The sequence below is a fragment of the Podarcis cretensis genome, assembly GCF_951804945.1.
Source record: "Podarcis cretensis genome assembly, chromosome: 7".
Classification (NCBI taxonomy): Eukaryota; Metazoa; Chordata; class Lepidosauria; order Squamata; family Lacertidae; genus Podarcis; species Podarcis cretensis.
In genome coordinates this window covers 18,536,160-18,549,457 of record NC_137176.1, presented here as the reverse complement: position 1 = coordinate 18,549,457, position 13,298 = coordinate 18,536,160, and the positions used below count along the sequence as shown (strand labels likewise).

Here is a 13,298-nt window from a genome sequence, read left to right as displayed (position 1 = left end):
TTTTAGGCAGTATTTGCTAATCCAGAGGCTCTAAGAGATTTAGAACACACACACACACACACACACACACACACACACACACACACACACACTTTCCCCCTTTTCTATCCATCATTTTGCTCTGTCCCAGCTTCTGCCAACCTAGCAGTTCGAAAGCACACCAGTGCACATAGATAAATAGGTATTACTGTGGTGGGAAGGTAAATGGTGTTTCCATGTGCTCTGGCACTCATCAAGGCACTCCGTGTGCCAGTAGTGGTTAAGTCATGCTGGGCACATGACCCGGAAAGCTATCTATGGACAAATGCCTACTCTCTCAGTCTGAAGTGAGATGAGCATCACAAACCCCATTGTCGCCTTTGATTAGACTTAACCATCATGGGGTTCTTTACCTTACCTTTACCTCTTTACCTTTTATCCATCTCCTGCAATTTCTTCTCCTCTTTTCCTGCCTTATCTCCTGCCTTTTCCCCACCTCCTCAGACATCCTTCCTCCCATGTCTTTGTACACATACTTCTCATAACAGCTTTCCTCTCTGACTCTCTCCATTTCTCTACCCACTTTGCTCATTTCCTTCAACTCCTCCACAGCCCTTTCCTTTCACAAGAGTGATACCTTCATTTCCTCCTCTTCCTCCAAAGTTCTCTGTCTCCTGACTACTTTTTAAAAAATCTGTAGAAAGCTAAGCAAACGCAAACACACGGCTTTAATAAATGTGTCTCTGTGTGTGTACACACAGACACTGTGATGTAGGTAGCAACACTACCATACCTACTGATAGGTTGACTCTTTCTCTCAGTGCTCCCCCTTCTGCTTTCCCCCGAATGAATCCTGAGTAAATAATATCTGAATTCACTGGTGTGTAACGGCTTTATTTTATAACTGGGCCATAAAGGGCGGGCTGCGTGCTTCTCTTCAGACAGACACTAAAATAATACAAAGCAGAAGGAGAATGAAGCATTCCTCTTGTCCCCACGCAGTGTTCTGTTGCAACGGGATGCTACCGTCTGAAACACCAAAAGGATATCAACCTCCACAATGTGTTTGTCTCTCTCTCCCCGTCTTTAGAAACTAACTAGGTGTGCTTGAGAGTTTGGATGAATACTTCAGTGTAATTTTATATAATTTCATGTTGCCATGTAAATCTCTTTTATAGGTCTCTATAGATGGAATTTAATGCGGCAGAAACCTTGTCACCAGAAGGATTAATGTCTGCATTAGCATTTCGGCAATAAAAAAAAAACCTCGGAAGACAAGTGGTGGAGGCCCACGGACAGCCTTAAACCTGGATTCTTCAGCTCGGCATTCACCATTGGAGTTTTTAACTGCTTGCTGTAGGGAAACCATCGCAAATGCTTACAAGGAACTGCTTATCCCTGGTTCTCTGGGTCCTATTCGATGGAGGTCTCTTAAAGCCACTTCATCCACAACCACAACAGACTTTAGAAGGTGAGCTGAGGGGAAATGTTGTCACAGCACCAGAGAGGAGGACACCCGCCGTGCGGGTCAAGCGAGGCTGGGTGTGGAATCAGTTCTTTGTGTTGGAAGAATACATGGGCTCCGAACCCCAGTACGTGGGAAAGGTAAATGTTTAGTCTTCTAAAAAGCTCAGTGGACTAAATGTTGTATGAAAGAAGTACATGTGTTTTAACATTACAATCCTATACTCAGAAGTGAGCCCCAGTGAGTTCAATGGGACCTGCTCCCAGGTAACTATAGGATTCCAGCTTAAATCTTCCAAATTCTGCAAAAGTCGAACGTCAAATGTGGCTTCTGCGGCTTCCAATTGAGTGCAGGAAGCTCCTGCAATCAATCGGAAGCCGTGCCTTGGTTTTCGAATGGTTTCAGGAGTTGAACGGACTCCTCGAACAGATTATGTTCGAGAACCAAGGTACCACTGTGTATTGTAGTCTAACTTTTATGAAATCGTGTTTTTGGATGTCATGTTTTTATACAGAATTGTTGACATTGGTTTTCTGTGGCTTAAAAAGGAAGCTATCAACAGTTGCAGAGGATATAGTAAGCAATCTTTGAAAGATAGGTCACCAGAATGAGGTGTTTTTGTTTTTGTTTTAGACTAGTCCTAAATAGCAAGGCCACTGCACACCCACACAGGGCAGGCAAATCATTTTGCTGATGAAGATATCATCTCTGGATTGTGTCTGAAACCACCATGTGATGACCGTGGGCCTGGTAAAGGGTCTATTGAATTCCTGGCCAGCTCTGTCCCTCCATCCCTCAAGATTCCCCTTTTTCATGGTTTTCTGCAGGCTGCCACTCATGAGTGACCACAACACTTCCAACCAGGCCTCAGCGAAAGCAATTTGGATTTCAGCCTTAACATGTTTAGATAAGCTTCAAAATGCTTTGCCAGTTCATACAACAAAGCCTCTGAGCGAATGTTTAATTTTCAGAAATGTCTTGGAACTTGCTTGTGTGGCAAATTCATGTTCATATTTATTCTTCTATATGCTGAGTTTAAATTGCTGTGGTTCCCACCTCACCCCCAATGACTCCTGTTTGCACAAATAGCAAGTCTATTACACTTTGATTATTATGTTTGCTTGTCAAGAGTACTTTTCACATGCCCATTTTAAAGACTCGTGATGCCTCCCTCAATGCACTGATGCATCTTTCTGGATAAATAATGTATAACACTTTGTGTCAGGAGAACCAACTTGGCACAGTTTGGAAGTGGTACAGCAATTCTTGGGTCTAGATTAGGTGATAGTGAAAAGCAGTAATGATTGTAGAATCAAAGATCCAATAGAAAGCAGTAATAAAAAGGACCCCCCCGACAGTTCCAGTCAAAGGCGACTATGGGGTTGCTGCACACATCTCACTTTCAGGCCAAGGGAGCTGGCATTTGTCCACAGACATGTGGGACACGTGGCCAGCATGACTGAACTGCTTCTGGCACAACAGGACACTGTGATGGAAACCAGAGTGCACAGAAACGCCAATTATGTTCCTACCACCTATTTATCTACTTACACGGGCATGCTTTTGAACTGCTAGGTTGGCAGAAGCTGGGACAAAGCAACAGGAGCTCACCCTGTCTCAGGGATTTGAACTGCCGACCTTCCGATCGGCAACCCCAAGAGGCTCAGTGGTTTAGACCACAGTGCCACCCTCGTCCCCAGAAAGCAGTGATTCATTGACATTGGTCTACATCCATGTTGAGCTGCTTCAATCTCAATTTAAGGGTCTCATAATGATCCACATGATAGGGCAGTTGTTGAATGGAGAGGGTGCCTCCATTTTGACAATTTCAGCTATCTTTTAAAGTATTGTAATGTATTTCCCCCTTAAACTTACATGCCATCTTTCTTCCGGCATTGAACCCAAGGCAGCGTAAACTTGGTTCCTAGGCTCTCCCATTCAGACACTGACCCAATCCAGACCTGTTTCGCTTCAGCCTCAAAATGAATTCAAACTATTCTTTGTCTTCAGTCTAGCTTCTATAGCTTTGTAAAGCAATTCAAAATTACTTACTGGAAGAAAAATAAAAGCCTCTGTTTCTATAACTCTAAAGGATTTGTTATAGGAGATATTATTACATTCACTGTGCCTTCTGACCCCTTACCTTCCTTGCAACTTTTCTGTTGTGCTGAGTGACCTTGAAAGGTTAATCTGACATGGTGGATCCTTTTGTATGGTTTCTGCTTATTTAAGTAGCATGTGTGAATGAGGAAAGACAGCTAGCTGCGATTGCATTCCTGTTTTGGAAATAATTTCCTATACATATTTGTGAGAGCTATTGTGTGTGTCTGTGTGAATCTTAGGAAGCAAAATGGTAGTTTCATATGAGCAGAATAAGCTTCACTGTAACTCCCATTTTGTATATTTCATCAAAAGTATCCATGTAACTGAAGGCTAGGCTAGAATTCAGAGATAGTTTCCAGTGTCATATCCCCTGCCTGTCATTCTTATCATTTGCATGCGCACTCACACAGAGAGGACTGACTTGGCTTTCGGTGAGGGAGAAAGAAAGCAATATGTCAGAGAGATGCAAAGATCCCCCCAACTAGATCTTGAGAGGGACATTTCATCCCTCACAATTCAAGAATTGACATGAGTCTGAGCAGGTAGTGGTGGATGAGGCAATGTGTTTCTATTCTATCCTTTGATCACCCTACAGCAGATTGTGTCATACCCATATTTTTTTAATGTACTTCATCATTTGACTATAGATTCTTCCTCAGTTCGGTAAACTGCATATTTTAGTGTGACTTTCACTAATTATAGTAAGACCTAATCCATTCAGTTTGCATTTTAGTTCAAAACTACCAAATCTGCATTTCACAGAGCAATACTTGAACCAAACCAATACACAAACCCTTCCACATTCACACTTTTCTAAAATTTGTGATGCAGTTCCCCAACAAAAGAATGCATACAAAAATGTTTATACCAGAGAAAAGTGCATGCAAATGTGTGTACGGCACAATGTTTTTTACATATACAAAAATGCATTCTGTTAAGGTAAAATTACTTGCAAAAATGTGTTTTCTTGGCAAATGTTTGCATATTAGGAGACGTGCATAACAAAATCAAATCAATGTTCATGCAGCCTTTTTTTAAAAAAAAAAAAAAAAATCCAAACATATGCAGAAATGGGGCAAACCAATTTTAAAGCTGGAAAAGAGAAACAGACGGTAACAGAAATTGACAGATCTTTCTATCCCTAATTATACCCCTTAAATCTGCATTAGCGGGTATCCTGCAGATGCCCATACAGTACAACGCAGTGTACAATGTATAAGAACTCTCAGGAATATAATAATATACTCCTTGAGGAATATTGCCGTTGCCTCACATGGCTGAGAGTTCGTGCTCAAGTCAACCAAGGAAAGAGAATAAAGGCCAAACCATACATTGCAGTCAACGTGAGGCTGCCATCCAAACTGACAGACCCACGTTGCATCTCCCCTCACTTCTTGTTACATGTAGCTTCATTTACCTCATGACAAGTCATTGTCACGCCATGCATTTCCATGCCCCTGCTCCATTCCATTGGCCTCTGCCTTACCGTATTGGTTGGCCCAGTGTGACATAGCAATTGAAGCATACAATTTAAGGATGCTGCGTCGCAGGCAAAGTGAAAATACATTATGCAATGACAAAGGAGAGAACATGACCTGGGGTGTTGTTTTCAGCAGTACCCAGGCCTGTGCAGTGGGGTCAGCCAAGTACATTTACCCAGGGCTTCAAAGGGCTAAGCTGGTTGGTGCTCCCCACCAGAGGCCTGCCAAGAAGTCCCTGTGCCTCCCTGTCAACCGGGGGCTCCCACCCTTGGCCTCAGAGAAGTTCTGCATGGGTGTGGCACTACAGTCATACCTTGGTTCTCGAATGCCTTGGTACTCGTATGTTTTGGCTCCGGAACACTGAAACTCTGATGTAAGTGTTCCAGTTTTTGAATGTTTTTTTGGAAGCTGAACATCCAATGCGGCTTTTGCTTGAGTGCAGGAAGCTCCTGCAGCCAATCGGAAGCCACTCCTTGCAGCGGCGTAGCGTGGGTTGTCAGCACCCGGGGCAAGGCAAGTAATTTGTGCCCCTAGCCCCTAACCTGCCGCCGCTGCCAGCTTCTTCTTGCTGCTGCCTGGGCTGGGGTATTTACGGTAAGGTAGCCACGGCGGTGGCGGCAGGTCCGTATCAGGTGATCTGAGGCGAGTTGCCGCTGGCGCTGCCGCCCAAATGACGCCGCTTGCCCGGAGGAGGAGGAGGGCAGAGAGGCGAGGAAAATGCAACATGGCCCAGCAGCTGCAGCAGCAGCGGGGCTGTGAGGAGGGGCTGCCTTGCGCGCCCTCCATGGCCCTGACACGCAGGGACCATGGTGAGCGCTGAGAGCCGCTGCCTGCCAGACGCCTTCAGCCTGGACGCGCGCACAGCTTGTTGGTTCCGCGAGACATGGGGCTCTGCTACAGCCTGCGCCCGAGGCTCTTCGGCGAGCGCGCCCCCCCAGATGTTGCGCCCGGTGCGGCCGGCCCCCCCTGCACCCCCACGCTACGCCACTGACTCCTTGGTTTTTGAACGTTTCGGAAGTCGAACAGACTTCTGGAGCGGATTACGTTTGAGAACCAAGGTACGACTCTGCCCACCATAATGTCTAGTTTGAAGCTAAGGAATCTTCTAACCTGGAATTATTTATAGTGGTGTGAGCTCATAGGTTCCTAGTGGGTATAAGCATTTTAATGTCACTGTGATATGAGGAGAGGTAAGTCTTGGCTGAAGATGTACATTTATTATAATAGACCTTTGTTCTTAGCTGAAGTCTTAGCATGCTGTAGATATTACATGAATCTTTAGTTTGGTCCATGGGGTGGATTCCTAAATTCTTATTCCTCTATTTCAAATGTGATATGATCACATTTAAAGGTGTGTTTTTTTGTTTGTGTGCCAGTTTCCAGACTCCAGCAAAGATGGCTGGCTCATGTAAGAGATGTACCCACTAATGTTCTGTGTGCCTCTAAACAATTAAGACAGGCATGAGTACCAGCTATATTAGGCTATATATCAGATTAACATGGCTCAATTGTTACTTAGATATTTTTTAATGGGAGGGGGAAGTCGTAATGATGAAAGAATCTTCTGCCGCACAGGTTGCATGGGTGTAATTTCACTTTAAGATAAGTGATATTGTTGCATCCTTGAGTACTAAGCGCACACTTTTAAGCAAATGTGTCCCTAGTGTACCACTTCTATCCAGACAATAAAAATAAAATATGGAAGGAGCTGGATGATAGAATGCCAAATAACGAATGCATAACGGATACTTCATTAACAAGGAGCCAGGAAGCATGGACTGTGAGCATGAAAACTGTGCCTGTTGAACAGCTACTGGACTGACATTTATAGCTGACTTCATCAAAGCAAGATTTATACCAGCAGAAGTTTGCTGCAGCATCCAGCTCCTAAGGTCAAAGGAATGATTTCCTCCCCTCCCCACACACACCTCTTTTAGCAATTATTTATCTGCATCATTTCCTTAAATAAGTAACAGGTTGGTGTTCCAAACTACAGCAATATATATGCAAATGACTGGTCCAATCATATAGAGTGCATTTGTTGTTAAATTCACACTATGGCTGTTGTTAAACATCAGCAAATAGTGCACACCACAATGAATTTCCACCACTTCTTCCTTCATGGAATGTCACAAGTGATATTTTCTGACACGAGAGAGAGGGTTGTGACGATTGCTGTGAGGTAGGTGAAAAAACCAAAAGGCCTAATGCCAGATGGAAAAATTCCTACCAGCCCCCCTGGGCAACCTGGGCGACCAACCTAAGGTCCATAGCAAGGTCAAGAGAAAAACTAAGCCCTTAGCTCTAAGGGAGTGGAGGGTGGGTCACTCGCAACGAGAAGGTGGAAAATGAGGCGGACTGGCTCGCGCAGCAGTATCTTAAACTGCAAACCACGCCCCCTCCAAGCCGCTCAGTTGGGTGCTCAGTGCCATAGCGTGGGTTGTCAGCACCCGGGGCAAGACAAGTAATTTGTGCCCCCTAACCCATGGATTTGTGCCCCCTAACCCATGGATTTGCGCCCCCTAACCCGTGGATTTGTGCCCCCTAACCCTAACCCCCAGATCTTGCGCCCGGTGCGGCCGGGCCACCCTGCACCCCCCACACTATGCCACTGTGGGTGCTTACCTGTGGGCGTGGTGCGCCAGCCAGGTGAGTGGGGCAGGGGGCATAACGCCCCCTGCATGATGCAAAAATCGCGTCCCGCCCACAACACCTCCCCTCTTGGAGGAGGAAAGGCTTTGTCAAAAAGGTACACTTTTCAATGTTGCATTTGTTTGTTCATTTTAAAAATAGCAATTCCTTACCCCATACTCTGATCAGGCTATCGTGGTGTGCTATTCTGACAGGTGCAGTGATCGTTCCATGACTTATTATAGAACTGCAGCACTAACAATATCAGCGTAATTTATAAATAGGGCTTTAATGGGACCTATTAAATCAGCCGCCAATTTCACTAAACATTTTGGGATGACTAGTTAATTTTGGAAGCCACCTGGAAGAGTACTGGAGAGTTTTACAGCAGACATGTCAGATGCTATCAGCCCAAACTCTCAATCCATTTTATGCTGGCTCTCCCCCCCCCCCCCCCGGAGAGTATCTTAAAAAGTGTCAGGTTGCAGAAACTGATGGGGATTAGGCAAGTTCATGGTGAGAGAGTCTGAAATAGTGCTTGAGGTTGACACTTTCAAACCCATTACTAAAAAATCCTTATGACAGTCCGCTTGGGCCATTGTAACCCAAGCTGTAAATCAAAGTGCCTTATGCCTTCATATTATATCAGAATACAGGATTTTGAAGGAAATATTTCAGCTTTACAGGCAAGAGTCAGACACCCTTTAAACATACTAGGGCCAGAAGAGATCTAAACTGTTTCCCTCCCCCCTCAACAATTGGGCTTAAGTCTGTCGGAATTATTACTTTTTGTGCTGGTCAGAGGAGTGTAGAACTAGTAGTCACATTTGCACAAACAAATCTCAGTTTAATGAATGAGATATAAGCTGCCCTTTGGCTCCCCATTTCACTCCTCCATGCATACAGGTTTGTGAGCAAGGCAGGAAGAAGCAGCAGTAACATGTAGCTTCCCATTACATCTGAACTAATGGCTCCAAAGTAACCGGGATCTGGAAGCCAGTTCCCATGGCTTCATACTCTGGCTTGCTTAGCAGTTAACCATGGCTTCCTCTTACATCAGAACCAGGAAACTATGGTTAATTGTGCATCCCTTGCTTGTTTCACCTCCATCAGGATGGAAGAAAGTGGCTGTGCATCATGAATATCTCTGCTTATTAAGCCAGGATTTGACTGTGCAAATGTGGCTGCTGTAACGGATATCAGTAACCTATACTTCCTGAATTGATAGCGGTCAATAAACACACACCTCTCTCAGCATTGTGGGAAGCTATGACAGGCCAGAGTGGGTCAGCCATAGGGTTGTCATGCATCCAGAATTTCCCAGACATAGCTGGTAGTTGGCCATTGGAAACAGTGTCCGTGTGGAAATCGTTGAAACATCTGGAAAAATCTGGACCTATGGCAAAGCGTGTTCTCCCTCATGGAGAGCACGTCTTGCGGTGGGGTTTACCAGGCCACCCCTCTGTTGCCAAGCAGGATTCCTGTGGAAGCCTGTGGCAACGATTGGATGGCTGGGTTGCTGGGGTAAATTCCATGTTGCAAATTGGTGGGAGGGATTGGATGTTTTAAATCCTGTGCTCGGATCCAGAGCGTTCTCTTTCGCTGCGAGCAACGGATCACTCGCCCACCCGCCCTAATTTTATGGGTTTGCGTTGACCTTGCTATGCCTGCCATGGGGTCATCTGCCATTGGGGCAGGGGCCTTGGTAGGAATTTTGCCCATCTAGCCAATTGGCTGGGCCATTTGGTTTTTGCCTACTGCATTGCAAATCGTCACAACTTGTAAGGTTGCGGTTAGGCATTGATTATCAGTTGGTTGGAGGAGGAGTTAGGATTGGCTGGGCCTGCCCCTCCATGGTTGCTGCAGAAAGGGAAATTCCATTAAAGGAATCCAGGGGCTTGCCATCTTTTCATCTGAATCCCTGGAATGGGGCTAGGGCTAGCAAGCCCTGGGGAGCATGCGGGGAGAGGTGAGGGTCTGTGTCTCAGCTCCCTTTCTCCCCAGTATTGTTTTTCCCTTACTGGCTTTTGGTGGTGCCCGGAAGTCAGTTCTGTCCCCAGGTGGGGGGACAGATAGTCTTAACCAATGCCTAAGCAACCACTCACATTTATGTATTTCAATAAAGTTGTGGCCAAAATTATTCCATAAAACTTAAACAACAATTATGCGTGTGTTGTGAATTATTTGAGGGGTGGCTTGGGGACCTTGACACGCAACCCATGTCAGCAGTGTTGTAATTTGTGATTTCCCTTAAAAATAGCTCATAAATTTCATTTCCCCCTGAGATTTTTCAAAAAAGAAGCTTTTCCACCACTTTTTGAAAAATGGCAACCCTAGACAACAGATAGGGTTTGGATCAAAATGTCAATGAAACCCAACCTTTGTAGTGAATTTTCACCATAGGTAAAACAAGTTGAGGTTGATAAGGTTGTTAAAATTCCTTCAGGCATGTTGTTTTGTACATTTCAGAGTTAAGGACTGGGTTCATGCCAGAAGAGATGTTCAAACAGGCGAAGGAGCATGGGCATATGAAGTCATAGTGAAAACTGGACTGAAGAGTCTTGTGACTGAAAGTGAAGCTCAGTGCCCCCTCCATTTCCATGAATAGGACAGAATATACTGTCCTTTCCCTTCCTGCCTTTTAACCTGTCACATGTGCTGCTGTTGCTGCTTTTAGCCTGGTGCTTTATTTTGCTCATGCTGAGGGAATGTTTTGCAAAGTAGGTTTCACGTAGGTTTGGAGATGTGTTGCATCTGCTGTTGGTAAGGCTTCTATCAGCAGAATTGGGAGGGAAGCATAGTGTGTGTGTGTGTGAGAGAGAGAGAGAGAGTGTGTGTGTGATTATCCATCCGTTCTGAAGCTTTCACATGTCTGACATGTTGGGAGACACCTCACCCCAAGCAGATTTCATGGGGCTGCAGGGGGAAGAGAGAATAGCAGGAATTTGGTCCATATCCCACCCCATAGTCTGCTGACCATAAATTCAGTGGGTGCAATTTTCCTCATGCCTGTATCACCTTACTGGGGAAAACTGTGTGTCAATACTATTTTAGGAATGGACTCAGATTCTGACATTTATTCTGATTGCAGCCTATGTGCTATTGACACATAGCACAGAGCTCTGCTAATTTTCTCCACTGTTAATGTTCTTATAAGGGGTTTATCCCACTCGACTCTAGATGCAACTTGAAAACAGCTGCTTCCAAAAGAAACAGAAAATAGCAGTCTGGTGTTCCTACTATTCATATGCATGATGTCAAGTTTCAAAGATAGATAACAGATGATGCTGCATGGGCTGTTGCTTTAAACATATGTTCAATCAGTCCTTTGAGAAGGACATTACAGTTGTTCAGTTGTTGGCTCTGGAGTGAACACTGCAAATTAGATCTAATGAGCAGTTGTTTTAATACTTAGTTAGAGATGGGCAAAATCATTTGGTTCCTCTCTGGAAAGGTTTCCATGTACCCAGAACTCTGCATCAGGAGATGACTGAAGTGTCTGGACCTAAGCTGGAGTCATGAGAATCCCTAGAATGGCCATTATGGAATCACCGACACATAAAAAAAGCACATCAAACTTCTGACATGTCAAAAGGCAATGCAGATGAATAGCATCAGAAATACACAAAACGGCTCACCTTTAAAGCCTTAAACAGCTCATGTCCAGAATATTTAAAATGCTGTCTCTACCCTTTTGAGACTTCCCAGTGCCCAATCTGTGGTAACATCTAGAGAGCATCTCTCTTTGTATTTCTGGTGGGAACACAAGAGGGGGGCTTCTCCCTAGTGATGCAAGTCCCTACCCAATAATATGTGTCTGTTCTGCACTGTGTGATGATTTTATGACCTTAATGTAGAACGTTTTGTTTTGGCAAGTATTTGTTTACCACCTGGTTAGTTTATTAATTTCTGTTATTCTTGATTTGTTCTCCCTCCTCCCCATTGCCTCTATCTCCTTTGAATTTTAATTTGCATCTGTCTTGCATTGTGAGTTGCTTTGAGTGAGCAGAAAGAAGAGATACAGGGTCAAGCCCCATGTTGGGTGAAAGATTCCTTCATTGCAGGGTGTTGGGACTAGATGACCGTTGTGGTCCCTTCCAACTCTATGATTATATGAAAATCTATGAATAAACAAATAACCAACACATACCAGAGGCAAGGCTCAGGGCAGTCCGAACATGTTTTGCAATACATTAGTCCTGCCAATTGAATTTGTGAAGTCCCACTGTATGGGCAGAAACACAAATTTGTCACTGTCATTTGGACTGACCCAAATTTGGATTGTGTGTGTGGTATCACTAATTATTATATATTTGGTGACAAAAGAAATTGCAGCTGATGCTCCTTTATATCTATTCTCCTTTATATCTATATCTATTGGGGATGGTTAACTGTCTGGTATAGCCATTCCAGCAATGTAATTATCACATAACATTGCTCAGATAAGAATGTAACCATCAGTGCTTGGATAGTGGAGCAGATCCCATCTGCTGGAGCTAGATCCACCATCAGCCTGCCTCCACATTTTCATTGGGTCTCCTGCTGTGCAGTTATATCTAGGATTGACATGTCTATGAATTGGGAAGAAACACACCCATCTTTCAGAATTTGTACTTTGATGAATTTTTCACTGAAGTTCTCTAGCCATTTTGTGTAGATGGGGAAAGTGTGCATAAAATTGTATATATTAGTGAAAATAACATACAAAAACACAATATATTGTGTTGTGGAAACACAAGGGGGAATTGTTTTGCAAAAAATAAATAAATGTATACAGTATACCTCTGGTTACGAACTTAATTCATTCCGGAGGTCCATTCTTAACCTGAAACCGTTCTTAACCTGAGGTACCACTTTAGCTAACGGGGCCTCCCACTGCTTCCGGCCCACTAGCACATGATTTCTGTTCTTATCCTGAGGTAAAATTCTTAACCCGAGGTACTACTTCTGGGTTAGTCTGTAACCCGAAGTGTTTGTAATCTGAGGTGTTTGTAACCCGAGGTACCACTGTATTAGGTAAAATTGACATTAAAATGCTGATGAATTTCCATCATGACAGTATCTTAATGTAAACTGACAGAAATGTGGAGAACTGAACACTGAGACTGTGAAAATGAGAAACGGACAGAAAATCAAAACCATCAGATTCACCCAGCCCTAACTATGTCAGCAATGTCAACTTCTGACTTTTTGAAATGGCCTGAACAAGCAAGTTTGAGGAATTTGTTCATCTCTGGAGTCCTACTTCGTAAATTACATCTAAGCCAGTCAGTGAAGAGAATCATAGCACAGGCAATCCTTGTGCTTCAGGAACTGAAAGCATGTTCAGCCTAGTATTACTCAACGTTAGTTAAGAACATGATGTTTGAACCAGCTGGCTTCACACATTTCTGTTAGTGGAAAAGTGAGGATTATGAAAGCTTGGTGCTCAGTGACTTGCATAGTTCATAAGATGTAGAATAGGACTGACATGTGCACATAATATTCTGTAAATGAGATTATAACGGATCAGAAACATAAATATAGTAGGACAAACCACAGGTTACACACACAAGGCTGTCATTCATTTAAGTTGTTGTTTTAAGCTGGTTTGGCTATATTGCATTTCACAAAATTCCAGGTAATTATGCTCACCTAAC

At 44.0% G+C, this 13,298-nt stretch overlaps 1 protein-coding gene across 4 annotated transcripts in view; it reads left to right on the top strand.

The window, feature by feature from the left end:
* The window catches only part of CDH12 (cadherin 12), a 678,501-nt gene that overhangs the window by 496,739 nt on the left and 168,464 nt on the right, over window positions 1-13,298 (top strand). For all 4 annotated transcript variants that reach the window (XM_079984946.1, XM_079984947.1, XM_079984949.1 and 1 more), the window contains one exon: window positions 1,158-1,584. In XM_079984946.1, the coding sequence (XP_079841072.1) occupies window positions 1,354-1,584 (231 nt within the window). In that variant the 5' untranslated portion in view covers window positions 1,158-1,353. The remainder of the gene's footprint in view (window positions 1-1,157; window positions 1,585-13,298) is intronic.